Consider the following 19,758-nt stretch of genomic DNA (forward strand, 5'->3'; position numbering starts at 1 on the left):
TCAACCAACTTGACGTATTCTTTTGGTGAATTGCGTTGCCCTAAGTACCTAGGTAGGGATTGAAGGAATAAAGCTCACGTGGGTTAGGGTTGCAGAAAGCTCTAGAGCTTTCACTTGATACATTACAGCAAAACCTCTGTATAGGGATACTTTTTAAGCGATTTTTTCGAAGATAATGTCAGGTATCCCTATATGAAGGTACCCGACTAATCCCAACTCATTAATATCTGGGTTTCGATCGATTCCGATCTGGTTACATTTCTGAAGAAGATATTCGCATCTAGAGGATCCTTATACAGAGGTTTTGCTGATTCATGAGAACCGGTACCCAGGTCTTCTCTGATGGAAAATTCTATTTCATTTAAGCCTTTTGCTCCATTTAAAAGCAATCTAATTGAAGCCTAGATCCATTGTCCCTGCTTGGGGTAACCCAGTTCACCCAAGAATACGGCACCACTAGGAAAGTTGTGGATTCAGTAACGTACATTTCCGTGAATGTACCGAAAACATATAATCTCAATGGTGGACGGGAAACTTCTAAGCAGAATTGAGCCAATCACAAGATGCCAAATTTAAAATCTTTGCTGGTTGCTTGTCCACCATCTTGATTCTAAATGCAAGATCTTTGAATGTCCAATAATTTGGCACCGAATTATTCAAGGATTCTCAAATCGAGTGCATTTATTTTTCAATTTGATATTGAGCCTTCTCACAGATATACTTAACTGTAGACTCTACTTGGTGGACAATTACTCATTTCTCGATTTTCGGGCACTGAATCACATATATCACATTTATCACCGGTGTACAAAAGAATGGGCAAACAACAAGATTCATTTCTATGAGCTACGACACAATGAGGAGACAAAACTCTGATAAAGGAGTGGCGAAGTTCAACACCAGCACATCATTCCCGCACGATCACACCGGTGATCAGTTTCCCCACATCATGTCATTCATTTAAAGACCTTATTCACAGTCACTAAAAGGCTCTAGCTTCGAATCTGTTGGGAGATAGCACTGAGCACTGCCCAGGATCAGCAAAGAACTCGAGGACGGCTCGGAATCTTACCTACAATTGGCATAGATTAATTGAGCAGTCCTAATCCACCTTGAGCTTGGTGGGTTCTGCCTCAGCGTTGCGGTCAACCTTAAGTTTAGTGGGCTCCGCCTCGGCGTTTCTGTCGACCTTGAGCTTGGTGGGTTCTGCCTCAGCGTTGCGGTCAACCTTGAGCTTGGTGGGTTCTGCCTCAGCGTTGCGGTCAACCTTGAGCTTGGTGGGTTCTGCCTCAGCGTTGCGGTCAACCTTGAGCTTGGTGGGTTCTGGCTCAGCATTGCGATCGACCTTGAGCTTGGTGGGTTCTGGCTCAGCATTGCGATCGACCTTGAGCTTGGTACGACGATCAACCTTCAGTTTTGTTGGCTCGGCTTCAGCGTTTCTATCGACCTTAAGCTTGGTGCGACGATCAACCTTAAGCTTTGTTGGCTCGGCTTCGGCGTTTCTGTCAACTTTAAGTTTTGTAGGTTCTGGTTCAGCGTTTCTGTCTACCTTAAGCTTGGTACGACGGTCAACCTTAAGTTTTGTTGGCTCAGCTTCGGCGTTTCTATCGACCTTAAGCTTGGTGCGACGATCAACCTTAAGCTTTGTTGGCTCGGCTTCAGCGTTTCTGTCAACTTTAAGTTTTGTAGGTTCTGGTTCAGCGTTTCTGTCGACCTTGAGCTTGGTGCGACGGTCAACCTTGAGCTTTGTGGGTTCTGGCTCAGCGTTGCGATCAACCTTGAGCTTGGTTGGCTCTCGGGCTTGCAAAACATCTCTTGCTTCGACTATTAAGTATTAGTTAGCTTACTACCTATGCAAATAGAGTGAGTAATCACCTACCTGAAACTGGAGCAGCGGCAACACTGGTGACAAATGCCACAATGGCGAGGATCTGGGAAACCTTCATACTGAATAGATGATTATAAGATATTGAAGATAGATAGTTGAGCTTGAAGTAATAGCTTGTTGATGAGTATGATTATTCTTTCACAAACAGACAATTTAAATGTATATATACTTCACAGATCGTTTCCAATTGTCGTGCTCAACTCGAAGACTTGCTTCAAAGACCGATTTCTAGACACCAGATTTGGTTCTGGCTAACTGCAGACTGCAACGGAGAGTGGGTCTGCGCAGACACTTTCGGGGATCTTGTTTCAAGCCAGTCTATCTCAAATGTTTGGTTTGAGGCCGTCCCCGTGACTGAGTCTTCCCATGTGGGAAAGCGGTGATTGTTCCAACTTTCTCACCAAGTTTTTTTCGGTGGAAATTTCGGGCCCGATTTCTGTCTGGGTATGACCAATCTCGGACTGCTACTAATCCTGCTGTAAGGGATTCCCCTGAGGAAGTCTTCTCGAGTGTTGGAATACCTTGTTCCATTACTCGATCAAATATTGGCCCAGGAATCGCGCTCACTAGTTCTAGTTAAGACTATATCGTCATCTCTGAGCAACTGAACTTTTATTGTTCACGTCTCCTCTCTGAAATATCTACAGCCAAGCATATTTCAGTTCGCATAGATTCTTAAACCAGTTCAAAGAGTCTAAACAGAAGTCCATAGATAGCTAGAGGTTTGAGATATTGTAGAATCTATACTAGTCGCGCACAGCTAACGTGATCGCAATGTCAAATTCTTGGTTTGAGGTGATACTTCAAGTAACTGGCTATCTTTTAAATCAGACATTCACAGCTTTTTTGAGTTTATGAACAAATAAGAGAGTTTAAATTAGAAAATTTGGACGAGTATCATTTTATTCAACGTGAGAATCTATCTGAGTGTGTATTTAAAGAGTTTGAACAATCAGATCAGCCTCCAATTGCTTCGCAAGTTTGATAGATCCTAAGTCTACAACCCGCCAGAATAGATCCCCAAAAAATATAACAACCGGGGTAATGCAAATAAATGAAATTGCGAATCCAAATGCGTGATTGAAGTCAGTGTCATTGCCAGTGAGCTTCCAGATGGCTGGCTGAAGTCGCCAACCCCAAGAGGCAAGGATTGGCCAATGTACCAAGTACAAACCAAATGAAATCTGGCCTAAATATCGAGGAATTGGAGAGGTAAAGATTTTTTGAAGGAGGGGTAAATTCGAGATTGCCCAGACAATGAGAATGGATCCGACTACGAATACATTGGATTCCCAAGAAATGATAGCCGAGATTGTTTGGAACCCGAAGGTAGTTGATCCATACGATCCATGGATATGAGGAATCGAAGCCAACCATAAACCAGCAAACAAGACTACAGACCACCCCAGGGCAGACCCTAATTTTCTGCCCATGGATTTGGGTACACCTACGGATCTTGCTTTACGAACGTGATGCTCAGCGATAAGCATTCCGCAAAGAAAGCAAGAAATATCATATCGCATGCACCAAAATGCGTAGTAGATCAAGAATAAAGTGAATCCGAGACGAACGACTGGTCTCAATCTTCCCAAGCCAGTGAGTGTAATGAATAGTAAGAAAGAACACCATAATTCTTTGGGTATGGTGTACAGAGGTGCAGCATATTCAGACTTCGTAACGTTGTGAAGTGATACTGTCCACTCGTAAGGGTATAGCAGCTTGCTGAACACATATTCCAGCCAGTCCACAAATTGAAGTAAAAATGTTTCTTGGTAGATTGGGCCGCCAAGGTCCATATCCACCGTTCCAGAGTATTTGGCATCAAACACGTGTGTTCTGGTGAGCAACATTATCACAAACGTAACTGCCATCGGCGGAAGCACTATGCGAAAGGCTCTTCGAAATGTGGCAGAGGACAATGAACGGTAAAGTCGCTCCCAATCTTTCTCATAGATCAACTCCAATGGTCGAAGCGCCAGAGCAAAGCCAGAAATAACAAAAAATATCGCCACCATTACACTGCCAGAGAATGCAAGACGGATGATGGGTAGTTGCCAGAAATATGGATGATCACCATATTCTTCAAACATCAAAGGATGGAACTTCATAGCGACGTGCTCTAGATAGACACAAAATGAAGCAACTCCTCGCATACCATCTAGGTATGCTGTTGGACTCTGGCGTGTAGGGACTTCGACTTTGTAGCCGCAGAATCTTGAAATTGGACTTGGCAAAAGAGTAATAGCAAGGGATTTTAGCCCATGGTGAAGCTTGGACATAGCGGAAGTCTCCTCGTCAAAGGGCATGCCTTGAAGAGTTTCATCACTCATAGCATCTTCACTGCCGCGATCATAGCTTTTTTGGTTGTCGAATTCATCCGATGTCGTGTTCCATTGAGACTGGGCTGACTGCTTCTCTGCCAAAGAGTGTTGAGATCCGGCCGTGGTAATATCAGATTCAGTTATCGCCATTGTCAATTGCAATATGAGAGAATGAAGTTAGGCTAGCTAGGGGACAAAACGTTCGTACAAATCTTCAAAAGCACATTGAATAGTATAAGGGCCATTGAGAACTAGGATCAATTCTTCGAGACCGAGACTGATTCGTAGAGACTGCTTCGAGATTCGGAAAAGCTACATTAGGATACGGAACTTCAGCTTATCCTGTGCTATCGCGAATGACGCGCAATATTGGCGATGCATCTCTTGCACACACCGAATTTGAAGGCCCCGAATCTTCACACACCGACTTTGTCGGGACAATTCACGTAAGCATTTAGCTTTGTCGTCGCATATTCGTCGGATATGTGCATTGCAGATATCGACGTATACGTTAGACATCAATCTTGAAGAAGCTTGTACTGCGACCTAAGCTTATCTTTTAGGTCAATCTTCAACGGCTAAAGTCCGCATGTAGCACGCGTACACATGCGAACATGGTGTGATCTTCAAAATATCCGAGTATAGAATTGGTTCAGAAGGAGGGGATTTGTGATAGTGCAGCTCAGCTCATGGCCACGTTTTCCTGCATATATTTATTTAGTTGTATTGAGAACCACAAATTCGTATGGACGGACTGACCAAGCTCTAGTTTTGCCGGGGTCGCTTGAACTAGAGTTGATAGCCCGTGCATGCGTCCCGGATCCGGGTCCACTTCATTTCTTGAATCTAATTCGAAAATCCATTCCTCTTGATGAGCCTGACTCATTCTGAACATTAAGTTCCCCACAACGCAAGCATGAGGTCATGGGCAAACATTTGTGGCCGTTCTAGGAACGGAAAGTTCAAACTACGTGCTGGACCTCTAAGCTCACATGATACCTTTTAGCGAGGGAATGATATGAAATCACTCCAGTTTCACGTGACAAGGTCTCTGTACTGTCAACTGGCTTCGAAAGTCCTTATGATAGGATTGATTATCATTCAGGTGTGCTATCTATCATATGCACTTTGCTACATTTAAACCCTGTCCTAACTATAAACCTTGATATCTGCAAGTGATCTTAAAGCCGACTCTCAGCAATCTGGAAAGTCGATGTTAATCCTAGTCATAACCGTATCAAAGGACGCAGTCTGGTTCATCAACTGATCCGTACAACTGCAGGATCGGGGAGTCAGTAAGGCCTTTTGATAGAGCTAATCGGAGGAAAAGGAGAAACTTGGTGTTTTGTAGTACAAAGTTAGTGTTAGGGTTGTACTGACTGCTCTGTGTGATGGTAGGATGACAATCCAGATTCCAAAACTCCTCCTCTAAGCAATGACCGATGCATCATCCTCCATCCATAGGAACAATGAAAGATGTGGTATTTTCTCGTGGTCCAGACCATCACCTTAACCTCGGACAACTCTTTATAATCCTTCACAGGTTTCGTTCCCTCCATATCATAGAAAAATGGCTCTGAAGCCACCTCAAGGAACTCCTCAGACAGTTCATCGTCGTAGCAGTCTCTATGAAGCCAAGCCATGGTCATCAAATCAAAGACACAGCCATTCACCTTTGCAGTTTCAGAGTCGAGGCCGCAAGGTTGGAGTTTATGCGCCGTAGAGGGATTCACGCGGGACATGCCTACGGGTAGAACACCATCTCCACTAACGGAGTGAGATTTGAGGAACGGTGAGCCGTTGATGAAATAGAGAACGAGGATGACTGCCGTGAAGAAGAATGTGCCAATTTGAAGACACAACTGGATTCGAGAGGTCCGGATTCTGTGTCTGCTTGTGCCATTTCCGGTTGAGATGAAAGGAGCGTCTTCTTCGCCTTTGTCTGCATCCCGTTCGCCGTACATTTTGCTGAGAAGTGTGTATTTTGGCTTTCCTGGGTAGGCCATGATTTGAAGTTAAATCCGTGGGCGATCTATAAGCACAAAAGATTGGATAGTATAGGTGATTTGACAATTACGAGTGTAAGGCTATGGGAGCTATAATCAGATCAAAGGCAAATGAATTGGATAGGTACTGATAGGCACTTGACACAGAGCCACCCGTTTGATATTGCCCGAACACTCTCGGACATGAGCTTTGGCACCGAAGAAATATTACATAATATAATCCCATGTACTCTCCGCTGAAGAGACTAGAGCAGTGGTCTTAGTTTAGGTAAATGTGCATAATATGTTTCGTACAACATCTTGTTTAGGTATATTAGGTTTTGAACTTTTGATGTTATGTTCCAAATCCTACAGGTCAATCGAAAACGTTTTTCGCATGGTGTGAGAACGTATGAAGGATACTAAATTCATTGCTCATAATTCAACATATGCCAAACCATTTCTTTTTCTTGACATTATAGACAGTTATCTCAAGTCCTACGTAGTATAAGTGCATCGATTTCGAGGAAGACAAGATTGGACGATATTACACGACACCCCACAAAAAGGATATACCTATCAGAATGAAATTGAAATTTGGACTTGGTTAACCATGATTCACTGTACTATGATATTTCCTTACGCTACATATCAATTACGCCGTATTAATTAACATCTCTAATCCTAACACACTTTCCAAAAAGCAATTGAACTCTTGTGGTAACCTTTTCAAACTCTACCCTCTCAGGATCCAAGAATACACTAACGCAGTGGTCCGTATGAAACATTCCTATCCCTTCATTTGTAACAAGGTGTCCACTCATTGCCTATCATAATTGTCAGCATTCATTCAGAAGTTCAGAAATTCGAGTTACTCACAGCAATGTGTAAGAGCTTGAAGATATAAGCGCAATGAGCAATGTGGTAATGCTCCTGTGTCCACACCATTGGGATATCGGTCTCCGCTGTCACAGATGTAACCCATGGCAACTCATTTTCCGTGAGCTCGTATCCTGGTTTTTTGTTGGTATTTGAATACCATTTCCACGGCCCATATAATTCTAGAAATTCATCCGAGATGTTCTTGTTGTAGCATGCGGGATGTGTCCACGAAAAGGACATGAGATCCCATACGCAGCCTTTCTCTAGGGCCTCTGCTGGACTATTTCCACAGTCTACGATGATGGTGTCGCCTGCTTCTACTAAGGGCCATCCTCCTGGTTTCAGGTCAGGCGTGATTGCTGGGATATAGTTGATAGTTGGTTTGCGGTCGAGCAGTGCAGCAAGAGCAAAGAGGAGAGTGGCTGCTAGGATACTTGATATTATGGCAATGACGGTAGAGCAATTCCACCAGCGTCTGGATGAGCTTCCTCGGTACTCTTGCTGTTTGGAAAGTTTTTCTGTGTCGTAGTTGTCATCCCCGGATAGATCCATTCCACCTAAGGAAAGAAAACTTTCATCCTCTCCATTAGAAGTTACAGAATATGTGTGGGAATCATAATCTAGCGCTATGGGAATCATTTAGCTTGGCCAATATGAAACATTTAAGCGCAAATGTAATACTCACCATTCTTGACCTTGCCAACAACCGCCGTTCCAAGAGCTTTTGGGGACATTTTTACACTCGATGGTAATCAAATTGGGCAAAATGATTATCCAATTGATAGTTCAAGGAAATAAATCTAAACAAAAATTAATTTCCTCTAAACATTTTTCGAAGAATATGAAAAGGAAACTCTAGATCAACATATCGGGCTTAGAGGCCAATAAAAGTGGGGCCGCCGCACTAACAATCACCCCGAAAGCTTTCGGAGCCTATTTCGACCACCACTCTCATTTCGTGAGTTCAAGAAACATACGTATGGTGCCGTCGATACTACTGCGGAAAAATTCCTTTCGTTCGAGGTGGAGAATTGAGCAATCAAACAGCATTTTTTCCATACCCAGTTAAACAACATTCACAAAATGCCATACGCCGTGCAATACGTATCCACAAGCGATGCACCAGGTCTAGCAGAGGCGATGATGAGCGCCTGGTGGCAAGATGAGCACTGGAAAGTTCTATGGGCGAAAAGCAACATGCCGCTCGAGCAAATAATTTCTGATTGTAGTGAGCGCTTGCCGTGGAATTTCATGAGCGGCCGAAGCGTCAAACGGCACCTCAAAGTTGTTGATTCAGATTCTGGGGAAATAGTAGCGTATTCGCGATATATTTTACCCCAGACCCATACCGAAATATGGCCCGAAGCCCAGATTTCTGAACCTAGTTCTGAGGAAAAGGCGGAATACGAAAGAAAGTTTAAGAGTGTCACAGACAATGGAAAGATAAGAGGAATGGATTATGCGTTTGCTTCGGAGTTTGGGAACCCTCTTGCAGAAGTGGAGGAAGAAATTTTGAAGGATAGTGGTTCTTGTTTTGGTATGTTTGATAACAGTCTATGATACAAAGAAAGTAGGACTTTCTAACTCCGAAAAGCTGTGGATTACATGACGACCCATCCTGCTCACCAACACCACGGAGTAGCGTCAATGATGTTGAATCAAGCTCTCACAGTTGTAGATGAAGCGGGCTTGAAATCAATTGTAATGGCAAGTCCGGCTGGACAAAGACTGTATGAGGGACATGGCTTTCAATTTGTGCGCACTCTTGTTCAGGATGATTCTAAATACGGGACTACATCACCCTACGTTCATTCTTGGCTTATTAGACCATCTCCCAAATAGAGTCACGGAACAATAACGAGGAATCACCGCTTATGTGCCCTAGTGTTGCAAAGTGATATCGAAATTATTTTTCAAGGGTAGCTTCTGATTTTGATAATAGGTAGATAAGAAATTTGGAATAAATACATGAATATCAGCGTTCTAGATCTTAACTCATTGATTAAAAAAAAGTTACTCAAAGCCAGTTCGATCACACGACTGGATAATTCAAGCATACCCTACATCTTCATTGTTGATCTCACTCAGCCTTACACACGGATTGTACAACATCCTGATCCAGGTGTTCATTACTTCGCCATTTCCCCATTCTCCAGCCTCATACCTGCCTACCAGATTCTCACAATGATTCCTGTGATAATCCCTCGCTATTTCCTGTGGAACAAGAACATCATCATCCTCCACCGCTCGCGCTATTATTTTCATCGTGTACACGCAGTGCTGATAATGATAGTTTATCTGAGTCCACGTCTCGACAGATCGCTTGAGAATCTCAACATCCTGCGGCAATGCAAGTGTAAGATTTTCCCCGATATACCATGGCCATGGTCCGGTGGCCAGTGCTTCTTCGTATAAGTCTTGGTAGAAGCACTCTGGAGCCGTGAACCCGTAGTTCATGAGATCAAAAACGCAACCGTATTGCTCGGCTTGGCTTGGAAAACTCCCACATCTTTTCGTTCCTCCTAATTCAGGCGAAGGCCCTTCACCCGCATCAACAAAATCCGGTTGAAGAGAGTTCTGTTGTGACAGAGTCCGGATTCTCACAAATGAGCCTGGTGTATGAATTGTGAAGCTCGAGATGGTGAGGATGAGAATACACAGTGTGGCGAGGACTCCGGAAACGAGGAGTGACTTTGGCGCTTGAACGAATTCTTGTAAGACCACGCTGAGACTTTGCTTTCGTGTCCGGTAATGCATGGGGGTTTCCATTATCGGACCTTCTTCATCATCGTCGTCGCCCATGGGAACGGGGTCATAGAGCTTAACCTCTCCCATCTCATCATCATGAATTGGTTCTAAAAACAAGATCTTAGCAGATTTCAACGACGGAGAAGGATGCAATTTACTCATTCTGACTTAAATTGCGATTGAAGTGGATCCGTAAGAGAAGTGCCAAAAAAACTAATAATCTCAAAGATACCAAAGAAATACGCTTATCTCAAAAAGAAGACGACAACATGGTACCAAAGTAGTGATAAGAGTCGCTTATATTACAGAATCGGAAAATTGTTGTGTATGTGGTTTTGGTGGCTTCGGGTGGGGAACTGTCCCGACCATTTTCGGACATTTCTGAGCCCGAATTTTGGACAAAATCTATCGCTACAGTATACAGCCAACCAAACTGAAGAAGAAGAATGACTTGTTGGCTTTCTCCAATCACGTCAAATTATTTGAGTGTGGATCTCTTGAGGACGACTTCTCTTCAGTTCTCCGGGTGTTCTGTACGTTTCCTGTGACATGCTTGATTTTTCGACATTTGCTCGTTGAAGAATCTCCCTCACTACACATTACTCCCCAATAACATCAATAGAATGCCTCATCATTACCAACAAGTTAGATCATCAACTACAGCGATTCGAAGATGGCGAGAAGACGAGGAAGTTCCAAGTCGTGGCAAGCTATTTTTGCTCTGCCTTACAATATGTCTAGGAGGGTCAGTATCTATTACTGAACACTTAATATGCCGTCAACTGATTTTCTATAGGCTCCAAGTTGTTTGGGCAACAGTAATGGCTCAAGGATCTGTATGGTTCCTTAAATTTGGTTAAACAGTGTCAAATACTAATCTCACCAGAGTTATCTCATTTCCCTTGACTTACGACCCTCCGTAGTATCTCTGGTCTGGCTAGCAGGGCCAATCTGTGGTACTCTGCTCCAACCATATATAGCATACAAAAGTGACTATTGTACACACAAATGGGGGCGAAGAAGACCCTTCATGATATACGGTACAATCGCTACAATAGCTTGTATTAACGCGCTTTCCTGGACGAGCGAGGCCGTTCGATTAATATGCAATCTCTTAGGAGTGTCAGACCATGGTTTTGGTGCAAAATTCGTCATTCAGGTATTCGCAGTCACGGGGGTATGGCTACTGAATGTCGCCATTCAACCTGTTCAGGCGAGTATCAGGGCGTTGATTGTGGATGCGTGTCCAGGTTCTCAAGCAGCTAAAGCAAATTCTTTTGCAAGCATTGCGGTCATCATTGGAAGTGCAATCGGATATGGCTGTGCTTTTATTGAGATGCCCAAAGGACCTGCTTGGTTGACCAATCCTCAGTTCAAGGGTCTCTGCTTCATTGCCTCTATTTCGCTTGGTATCACTGTCACTATCACATCTGTAATGATTGAGGAGGAGACGGTAAATATTGACAATGATGGATCCGAAAAATCAGGGCTCCGAAAAATATGGATAGAGATATATGGGGCGATTAGAAAACTACCCCCCACGATCAAAATGATTATGGCAGTCCAGTTTTGCGCTTGGCTGGCTTGGTTCCCATTTCTTTTCAATATTGTATTGTAAGTTCAGCGCCATATTTGATAAAACCGCATAGCTAACTTGCTGACCACATGAAGATTTCTCAGTAGGCTTTGTAAGCTACATATACTCCTCATGTTATTTTTTATTACTGACCACCTCAATGTAGATGAAGTTCAAACTCTTTCTGAAAAAATGGGTCCACCCTCGACCAAATTTTATAACGGCCTTCGACAGCAGTCAATTCGGCATGCTACCCTGGCAATGCTAGTCTTCTCAATGGTGGCACTTGTCACCAACCTTTGCCTGCCTTATCTCATCGTCGATGCGGATTCTTCATCTAACTCAGAACTAGAGTGGCAGAAGGAAGAGCGACTCACAAGTGCAAAATCTGGCATCTTCGTGGTATTGCAGAAAAGACTTGTGAATCGCCTAGCACTTCCCCGAGTGTGGATGATATCACATATTATCATGGCTTTTGCGCTGTTTGGGATAACTTTTGGAGGAGACGGTTTCATGACAAGTGTGTTATTTGTCTCACTATTGGGCTTTTCTTGGACACTCACCCAATGGGCCCCTTTTGCCATGATTGCCGCCGAGATAGCTTCTTCTTCTATACCAGACTTAAGAAGCCTGGAAACAGACACAGAGGATCAATCCGCTAGTCTGGAGAGTGTAGCCGACCTGAGACCGAGGGCTGGAATAACGATGGCTATACACAACATTGCCATTGCGACACCACAGATGCTGTCAGCTATAGTGGGGGCTCTGATCTATTGGGTATGTAGACAATCACATACTGGGGAAACTGATGCCATGAGATGGGTGTTGAGAACGGGAATTGTGGCTGGTATATGTGCTGCTTGGTGTGCGAGGAAATTATGATCGAGCCTGCTTTTGAGCTTGACCTGAATGATTCTAGGAATTTTCAAGCCATTCTCTGGTTGCCTAGCTTATACGAAAGTAGTCTGTGTAAAAACATCCAATCCACCACCACTCTACAGACTTGTGAAATTTCAATCCCGACTTGGATATTGCTTGCTTGCATGCTTTGGGTATACACAAAATAACTGGACTGTATAAATTTTCAAACCAACTTCTTTCATAACTTATCTAAAAATAAAACCCAAAGCTGTAAAATGAGATGTAATCCGATGGATAGAAATTACCCGTATAAATAAGCCTCATAAAGTCTTGAACAAGAATTGGAAATCATATGAGCATGAATCGTATGAATACCATCCATAGTATTCTCCACACAGGTAAAACAAAATAAAATCATTAAACGTCTCCTTGACAACTAGCAGACGTATTGCTGAAGCAAGTCATCATGCTAAATTAGAGGGCAGATTCACGTTCCACATGTCCCGATTCTGAATGTCCGATTTTGTACGGACTTTACTGGACCCGTTTTTCCCAACCATTTCTACGGCTATGCAACTTGTATAGCAATGCGAACTTTCATTTTTCTACTCTCTGTATGACTGCAGGGTCTTGTTCTACACTCTGTGTTGAATCCTACATATCCATGCAATCCTCTTATCTGTAATCGTTGAGCTCAATCGATTCGGAGTACCACTATCGCCGTTTTCTTACAACTTCCTGAAATATCGTAAACCGTTTTTAAGGATCCCTGGTGTACGACAGACAGAGCTGCTCGTCACTTCAAGATATGGCTCGTTTCGAAGATGTAGTGTTGAAACTCAGGAGATGTATAGAAAATCTACTTCCGCACAAACTTATGGGATGTAAATCTGATTTATCGTGTAATAGGGGCATTCCTTTCCGAAGAGAACAATGGAAGCGATGAAAAGCTTCTCGCTAGCACCACCTCATCGTCTGTGGCTTCAATAGATGAAGAGGATTCCTCTTCAACTGGAAAAGAGACAAGACAGCAAACTCGTCATAGAATCTTTTTCATCTCCAGCATCCTCGCCATAGCCGTGCTAGGAGCCGTGACTCTCACTACTCTTCTCGTAGATAGCCACAGTGGAGTTGTACCAAATACTCCCCCGCCGCCTTCTCAAGGCGGCTCCCGAGTAGTCGCCCACTGCGGTATCTCAGCCCAAGAAGCTATGGAACGCGGCTGCCTGTGGGACATCATGTCATTCGGCTGGATCCACCCTCTTTGTTTCGACAAGGAGGAATCTGATCGTTGGGCGGCAAAGTACGGACCATTCGACTGGTACGTTGATGATGGACAGGCAGTAGATGAAAAGGAACAACCTGTCAATGGAACCCTGACGCAGCCGTTGAGTTTGGATGAGATTCCTTTCGCACAATCAGTCTGGACAACTCAAGGGTACCACATTATGCATTGTTTGTATCTATTAAAGATGGTTCATGTGGCGGCATTGAACAGTGATCCGGTAAGCAATGAGGCTGTGAATCTAGGGCACACGGATCATTGTGTGGGGTTGATTGGGAATACTGATTTGATTGAGTATGATGCGATCACTACACCAGTGCGGCTGCTTTTTGTACAATGTGTTACCCTCCAATGACGAGGAATAAAAATCGGCTGGAAAGCGAATGTATTTAAAACATTTTTACTTCCTAGCGGAGTAGGAAGACTACCTAGATAATATCAGCAATGGGATCAATTTAAAGTTGTTAGGAATCGTTGTTCATCAACCTTTGATTACTCAAAATACTCAAAAACTAATAAAAATACTTCAGGAACTATAATATTGAGCAAAAATTAGATTGTAGATGCCTTTCACAAATGAGTAACTTCAGGGAATGGTTAAAGACAGGAAAGTAGAGAACAAGAAGGTTAATCATGCTGGGTTTGCGGAATGTACAAGGTGCAATTGTTGTACATATATTCATTAATATTTCTTAATTCGATAAGTCATTCGCTAGCAAAGCTAGCAAAGCTGAGTGCAAGCTCTTAAACTCTTGCAAGAGCTTAGCAAGATCTATTTATACTTCTACAATCATCATCCCTTCAAAGGCACCTAACAAGGCAAACCAAATCCATACAACGTTTGCTTCGTCACGGCGGATTATTCAATGCTTTATTTTACCCCATTTTGTTGCGCCCCGTTACCATTCCCTTGCCCTCGATTTTGATTCACGATGGCTTGCGAGTGCTGCTGCTGTTGTGCTGCCTGTTGTTGTGCTGCCTGTTGTTGTGCCTGCTGAGTAATTAGTCTCTGCTGATGATGATTACTCAACATTTGAGCATACATCTGCGGACTAGCATTCTCGATGCCGATTGGCGGTGGTCGCTGTCCTCCTTGGCCATTCATTCCGATGCTGTTGTTACCGGCTGCTGCGTTCATAGCGCTGGTTGCTATGCCGCTTGGAGGTTGGACCAAGCCTCGCTGCTGCAAATGCCTGTTGTTAGCATATGCAGCTATATTTTCACCCACCAATTTGTGGATTTCGTTTGGAGACGCATTGGGATTAGCTTTTTTGACGTTTTGTGCTATTTCACTGAACGGGACATTTGGAGGCAGACCACCATTAGGAAGTCCAGAAGGTGGCAGGTCTAGCCGAGGGGAGCCTGCTTGAGCTGGAGAAGGCGCTGATATACCAGGAGAACCAGCCATACCATTGATATGGTTGTTATTGTAGGAGTTCATATTATTGGGCATAAATCCAGGCTGCGTAGGCATTCCATTCATTCGCGGAGGGGAATTCTGCGCCTGCCCTGGATGCGGGCTATTCTGCTGCTGCGCCATGCTCTGCATGTGTTGTTGTTGCCTTTGTTGTAAAGCAGCACGACGAGCGCCATCTGCAAGCTCAGGTGTTAGGGCAGGGTTCAATGGCAGGCCTCCCTGCATTTGGGCTTGCGGAACACCATTAGACATTGCTTGTGGAATTCGAAGATTGTTGGGCATCGGTCCAACTCCAGCCATGTGAGGGGGCAAAGGACGAGGTCTATTCTGTCCAGGAACAGCGAGATGACCGTTTCCATTGGGTGGTCCAATCGGAGGAACGAGACCGTTCGGAAGAGCTGGACCACGCTGTTGGGGCAAGCCATTGGGGTGAGCCTGCTGCTGCTGAAGTGCATTTCTTTGACGAGCTTGTGCTTCCTATTGCGATGTCAGTATGTTTACATAATTTTGGATAAAATCTTGTGACTACGTACTCTTCTGACCTGTTCCTGTCGTAGCTGGAAGGCAGCCATGCTTTTCTTGTATTGCTCCTCTCGGTCATGTTTCAAACGACTAAATTCTTGAGGGGTCTTGATAGGTGTCCATGTTTGAGGTTGTTCAGCTGGCTTCCTTGCTGCGGCCTGTGCGGCAGTCAATTGCTGCTTTTGGGCGGAGTTCTCGCGTTTCTTCGCCAATCTTCTCATTGCATCGATTAAGCTTAAATGTTTCTGGTTTCTCCGTTTCTCCACACGTTGGGTGGTGGTAGTTCGCTTTCGAGGTGGGACTGGTTGACCATTCACGATGGGTTGCCGGGCAGCTTCAGCAGCCATAACCTGTAGATTTCGCTGGGCTGCCTCCATTCTATTGTTATAGGCCTTAAAGTACGCGGTCTTTTGCATTTCTGCGGGTAGCCCTTCTAAAGCTATCCATCGTTCAAAACATTCCCAAGGCGTACGTCTCTCAGCACCTGATGAAAATAGCGATCGGCTTGATAACATGTTGGAAATAAATGACCAATTGTAAGCATACTCTCGTACATGCCTCTTCAACTCGTCGTCCTCGGCACAAGTCCACTGTGAGCATGAGCGATTCTCAAAGAAACTTTGCACTGGCATGGGAAATTCTGAGGGTGGCCGGAATTGGTGTCCAGCATGAATGCGGTCGCGGATGTGCTTGTTGGCGGGGTCAAATAAACCAATATTGGTTTGTTCGGGTGGTAAAAGAGACTTCTCACGCCTAAATTCGCCCATTTCGGCGTCTTCATCCTCACTGTCTTCTTCATACTCAAATCGGCTCCGCTTCCGCGAGGGGCCTTGAAACTTCAATTCCATTCTTCCCTCTACGTACTTACTGATACCGACCGCAGGTCGTCTCCAGAAGCGATCGGGGTCAACTTCAGAGGAAGGCAAGTCATTGCAAGGAACACTCAATGGCGCACCATATAAGGGCAATTCCTCTAATAGTTTATCAGTGGCAGGCGATCTACTCAATCCAAAGACAACATCTTCATCCTGAAGACCAAAGATCGCAGTGGGGCTGACAGTATCTATAAGACTGAGGCGAAGTTCATCATCAACATCGTCCATTGGAGAATCAAATTCTGCAGAGGCGATCAGTTCGGGAGTAGAGTGCGAAAGAGATTTACTAGTCTCATCATCCATTTCGATATCTTTCGAGGCATCAGCCAGGACTAATGCTGGGCGAGTAGCATTTACTTGTAGGATTTTTCGTTCCTCAATGCTAGCTTCAAACCACTCGGCACAAGCATATGCTAAGTTCTTAGCCACTGCCATTTTCCACTTTCGTTCTTCACGGAAATCTGTTCGCATCCATTTCGCTTCTTGGAGTAGGACGTCCCAATGTGTGGTTGGCCGAATGGGTTCTTCGGATCGCTTAGGTTGACGCAGAGACCATTTAGAAGTGTTCTGAAGCCCATATATGCGCTTCAGAATCCTTGTAGTTTGATTCTCAGTTATGGGCACAAAAGCATTCGACGTCGTGATAGTTTTATGAGCGGTTTGTAGTAGTCCATCCAACGGTGGATAGCCTGTTTTTTGTGTGTTGTGGCTATTGAGATACAAACACGCAAAATAATCGTCATAAGGAGATGCTGCATGTGCTGCATGTGAATTGGCGCCCTTGGGCATCAAAGCAGTATCGTTGACTCGGGGACCAGGAGTAGGCTTTTTAGCAAACACGACCGTTGAAAGTCTACTTTGGTTCTTCTCTTTTGATTTCTGGAGCAGGCTGCGAGTGGACCCCGGCGTACTTCCTCTCGAAGGAGAGTTCACGGCTGATCCGGTATCTGGCTTGCTAGTAGGACTTCTTGCCGAAGTGGGAGAGGTGCTCAGCGCTGGCGTTTCGCCTAGAATCTCAGATACAGACTTATGTCTGATTGCCCCTGAAGCGACTCTTGTCGTCATACGCTCAATTGGCGCTTGAACGGGAGCGGGTGTTGACGACGGTGTTTTGCGTGTTGTAGGAGTAGATGTTGCAGATGGTGGCGTCTTAGCATCAGAGGGCAGCTGCATTGGGGTCTCTTCGATAGAAGTTGGTTCTTTTGCATTCGTGGCAGGACCACTATCTAGCGTAGTTTGACTTCCAAATGAATCCTTGACAGTAGCCACATCCAAATCCATAGCGTCGACTGGAGTTTGTCCTTCGCCCTCAGAATCCGGTACTTCGTTTGCTTTGGGGGTCGAACGAACCTTTTCGCTTCGCACTGTTTCATCTGGCAGCGAAACGTTTGCGTCGTCGCCGGTTCTTTCCACGGCAAGTTTCTTTTCTACACTTTTGTCTTCCTGTGCCAGTGGTTTAGAATCTTCAACGCACTGCGAACTCGAAGCTTCAGAATCTGCTATCTCAGCAACCGTAGCAATTTTTGAGCCGGCAGCGGCTTGGTCCTCCATACGAAGTTGAGCATCAGCTGACATTGAATTACTACCTAGAGCCTCAGTACTGGAGAGTTCATTTTGAGTCTTGTGTCTGCTGTTGTGTTCATCTTCCTGAGCAATGTCCTCGCGATTGGACTTTGTCTCTGTTGAAGTTTTGAGATCGATCTCATTATCTGGGTTCTCAGCCTCTTCGTACCGAGAATTATCATTCTCGGGACTTGTGTCTGCAGAAACATCGTGCCGGGCAGGAGTTGTGGTTGAATGTGCATCTATTGTCGAACTTGGAGAGGAAGGTAAATCCACCGCAATCCTAAGTGAATTTGTGATTGAATGTCTGCCTCTATCCCCTGTGTGCTCGCGTGCCTTCTCAATCTCCTCTATTCGAGCTTCCTGAACTTCTTTCGGTGGTAAATGAGCAGTTGCAGCATGATGATTCTCATCATTCGCGCCGAAGATAACTGGCTCTTGCAGGTTCGCAACGTCTTCAGCAGATGGAGGCACTGCTTTCCTTGGATCCACTCCAGGGCTTCCAGGGGGGCTTTCCACTACTCTCTTAATACGTTCGACTTCGAAATTTCTACTGGATAGATCATGCTCTTGATCTTGGTCTTGCTTTTGCGCCGCAGTCGCAGAGTGACTAGCTATTTCAGGTACCTCCTCCACCGATGAAATGATGGCTGCAGAAGACTCGGTCGGTGAATCTGTCTGCAAGCTCTTCGAGGGAGATCTGCGTATAGAAACCCCAGTCGCTCCTGGTGTTGCCCTAACGTCATCTCCGTTTCTCTCGATATTTCGTCCTTCGTTACTATTTTCAATTGGAGTAGTCCCACGGCTCTTTCGTGGTATTGCACCATCGCTTTTGAAATAATGTTCTATTTTATGAGATGCATCTTTTATCGAAAGCTCCTTACCCGCTTGGCGAGTTGCTGATTTTTGTTTCAAGGAATCGGATCGAAGTTGTCGTCGGGTAGGTAATTTGATTCATTGAAGGGTCGATCTCTATAAATGATGTCAGTAAAATCTACAGAAAATTGTAGAGTGGTTTCAATAAGTTTAATACTTGTGCATGATACGAGTAGAATTATAGTACATACTGTAAGATATCACCAAGCCTCGAGAAATTGTGCCTCTGCGGAATTGGTGGTGGAGCATTGGAGTCTATCCCAAGGATTACAGGTATAGGGCCCTCATTGTCGCAAACTGCGAACAACTCGCGAAGCTTCCTCTTTCTCGACGAATTAATTCGACTGCCACGGTTAGTATCGTAAATTGATATCAAACGATGCAGAAAATGATGCGACATCAATTGACAATATTCAAATAATTAAATTACCTGGCTTCATCTTGTTTTGATCGTAAAAGGCGATTGCGAATGGGCGCTCCAACCTCGCTCATAATATCGCGACCGCGACATCCGTTTTTTAAAAAAACGGATATAGTCCCGATCTTAATGGAAGATTCTGAGATGCTTCAAATAATTAATTAAATGAAAACTGGTGGTTGTGAATTGATAGTAGATGGGTGGTCAAAATTGCTATATCACTGTGTTCAAAAATTGCATGGAAGGACAATCAAACATTAGGCAATCCGCGATTTTGGGCATTTTAAAGCGATTCCCTAAAAGAAGCGTCATAGCCTTTAAAGCATATTTCTTTCTCCATTAGGTTTACAAGTTTTTCTATTGAGTTTCGAGTTATGATCAAGTCTTTCGTTCTGGTATTATTGGGGGAAGCTGTTAGATCTTTTAAAGTTAGATGTTCAGGTTGTTAACAAAATGTTTCGTGGATATCTTTGTGTTGCATCGTAACCGAGGTGAGGTGAGGGTCTTGAGAATGTGAAGTCAGCCATGTCAAATAAATTTG

At 44.3% G+C, this 19,758-nt stretch overlaps 9 protein-coding genes across 9 annotated transcripts; 3 read left to right on the forward strand and 6 right to left on the reverse strand.

Moving 5' to 3' along the window:
* Nucleotides 1-1,102: 1,102 nt before the first annotated feature.
* On the reverse strand, nt 1,103-1,946 carry EAF02_003186 (uncharacterized protein; the record flags this gene model as incomplete). The annotated part of the gene is made up of 2 exons (XM_038899234.1): nt 1,103-1,824; nt 1,880-1,946. 2 exons carry the CDS (start codon nt 1,944-1,946, stop codon nt 1,103-1,105), a joined length of 789 nt encoding a protein of 262 aa, XP_038761522.1.
* Nucleotides 1,947-2,823: 877 nt separating this feature from the next.
* On the reverse strand, nt 2,824-4,359 carry EAF02_003187 (uncharacterized protein; the record flags this gene model as incomplete). Its single annotated transcript, XM_038899235.1, has 1 exon — nt 2,824-4,359. One exon carries the CDS (start codon nt 4,357-4,359, stop codon nt 2,824-2,826), a length of 1,536 nt encoding a protein of 511 aa, XP_038761523.1.
* Nucleotides 4,360-5,264: 905 nt separating this feature from the next.
* On the reverse strand, nt 5,265-6,494 carry EAF02_003188 (uncharacterized protein). The gene is made up of 2 exons (XM_038899236.1): nt 5,590-6,494; nt 5,265-5,485 (listed from the first exon to the last, which is right to left on the reverse strand). Exons 1-2 carry the CDS (start codon nt 6,213-6,215, stop codon nt 5,404-5,406), a joined length of 708 nt encoding a protein of 235 aa, XP_038761524.1. The 5' UTR covers nt 6,216-6,494; the 3' UTR covers nt 5,265-5,403.
* A 365-nt stretch (nt 6,495-6,859) lies between these two features.
* EAF02_003189 (uncharacterized protein) lies at nt 6,860-7,810 on the reverse strand (the record flags this gene model as incomplete). The annotated part of the gene is made up of 3 exons (XM_038899237.1): nt 6,860-7,021; nt 7,074-7,702; nt 7,762-7,810. 3 exons carry the CDS (start codon nt 7,808-7,810, stop codon nt 6,860-6,862), a joined length of 840 nt encoding a protein of 279 aa, XP_038761525.1.
* A 349-nt stretch (nt 7,811-8,159) lies between these two features.
* Nucleotides 8,160-8,918, forward strand: EAF02_003190 (uncharacterized protein; the record flags this gene model as incomplete). Its single annotated transcript, XM_038899238.1, has 2 exons — nt 8,160-8,613; nt 8,671-8,918. The coding sequence occupies 2 exons, from the start codon at nt 8,160-8,162 to the stop codon at nt 8,916-8,918; spliced, it is 702 nt and encodes a 233-aa protein (XP_038761526.1).
* A 207-nt stretch (nt 8,919-9,125) lies between these two features.
* EAF02_003191 (uncharacterized protein) lies at nt 9,126-9,986 on the reverse strand (the record flags this gene model as incomplete). Its single annotated transcript, XM_038899239.1, has 2 exons — nt 9,126-9,931; nt 9,983-9,986. 2 exons carry the CDS (start codon nt 9,984-9,986, stop codon nt 9,126-9,128), a joined length of 810 nt encoding a protein of 269 aa, XP_038761527.1.
* Nucleotides 9,987-10,447: 461 nt separating this feature from the next.
* EAF02_003192 (uncharacterized protein) lies at nt 10,448-12,282 on the forward strand (the record flags this gene model as incomplete). Its single annotated transcript, XM_038899240.1, has 5 exons — nt 10,448-10,569; nt 10,621-10,660; nt 10,711-11,438; nt 11,496-11,512; nt 11,567-12,282. 5 exons carry the CDS (start codon nt 10,448-10,450, stop codon nt 12,280-12,282), a joined length of 1,623 nt encoding a protein of 540 aa, XP_038761528.1.
* Nucleotides 12,283-13,069: 787 nt separating this feature from the next.
* Nucleotides 13,070-13,901, forward strand: EAF02_003193 (uncharacterized protein; the record flags this gene model as incomplete). The annotated part of the gene is made up of 2 exons (XM_038899241.1): nt 13,070-13,109; nt 13,171-13,901. 2 exons carry the CDS (start codon nt 13,070-13,072, stop codon nt 13,899-13,901), a joined length of 771 nt encoding a protein of 256 aa, XP_038761529.1.
* A 282-nt stretch (nt 13,902-14,183) lies between these two features.
* On the reverse strand, nt 14,184-19,420 carry EAF02_003194 (uncharacterized protein). Its single transcript, XM_038899242.1, has 4 exons — nt 19,230-19,420; nt 18,991-19,143; nt 15,497-18,752; nt 14,184-15,440 (listed from the first exon to the last, which is right to left on the reverse strand). Exons 1-4 carry the CDS (start codon nt 19,289-19,291, stop codon nt 14,418-14,420), a joined length of 4,494 nt encoding a protein of 1,497 aa, XP_038761530.1. The 5' UTR covers nt 19,292-19,420; the 3' UTR covers nt 14,184-14,417.
* Nucleotides 19,421-19,758: the final 338 nt, after the last annotated feature.

The sequence above is a fragment of the Botrytis sinoallii genome (assembly GCF_014898435.1).
Source record: "Botrytis sinoallii strain Bc 23 chromosome Unknown BSIN_004, whole genome shotgun sequence".
NCBI lineage: Eukaryota > Fungi > Ascomycota > Leotiomycetes > Helotiales > Sclerotiniaceae > Botrytis > Botrytis sinoallii.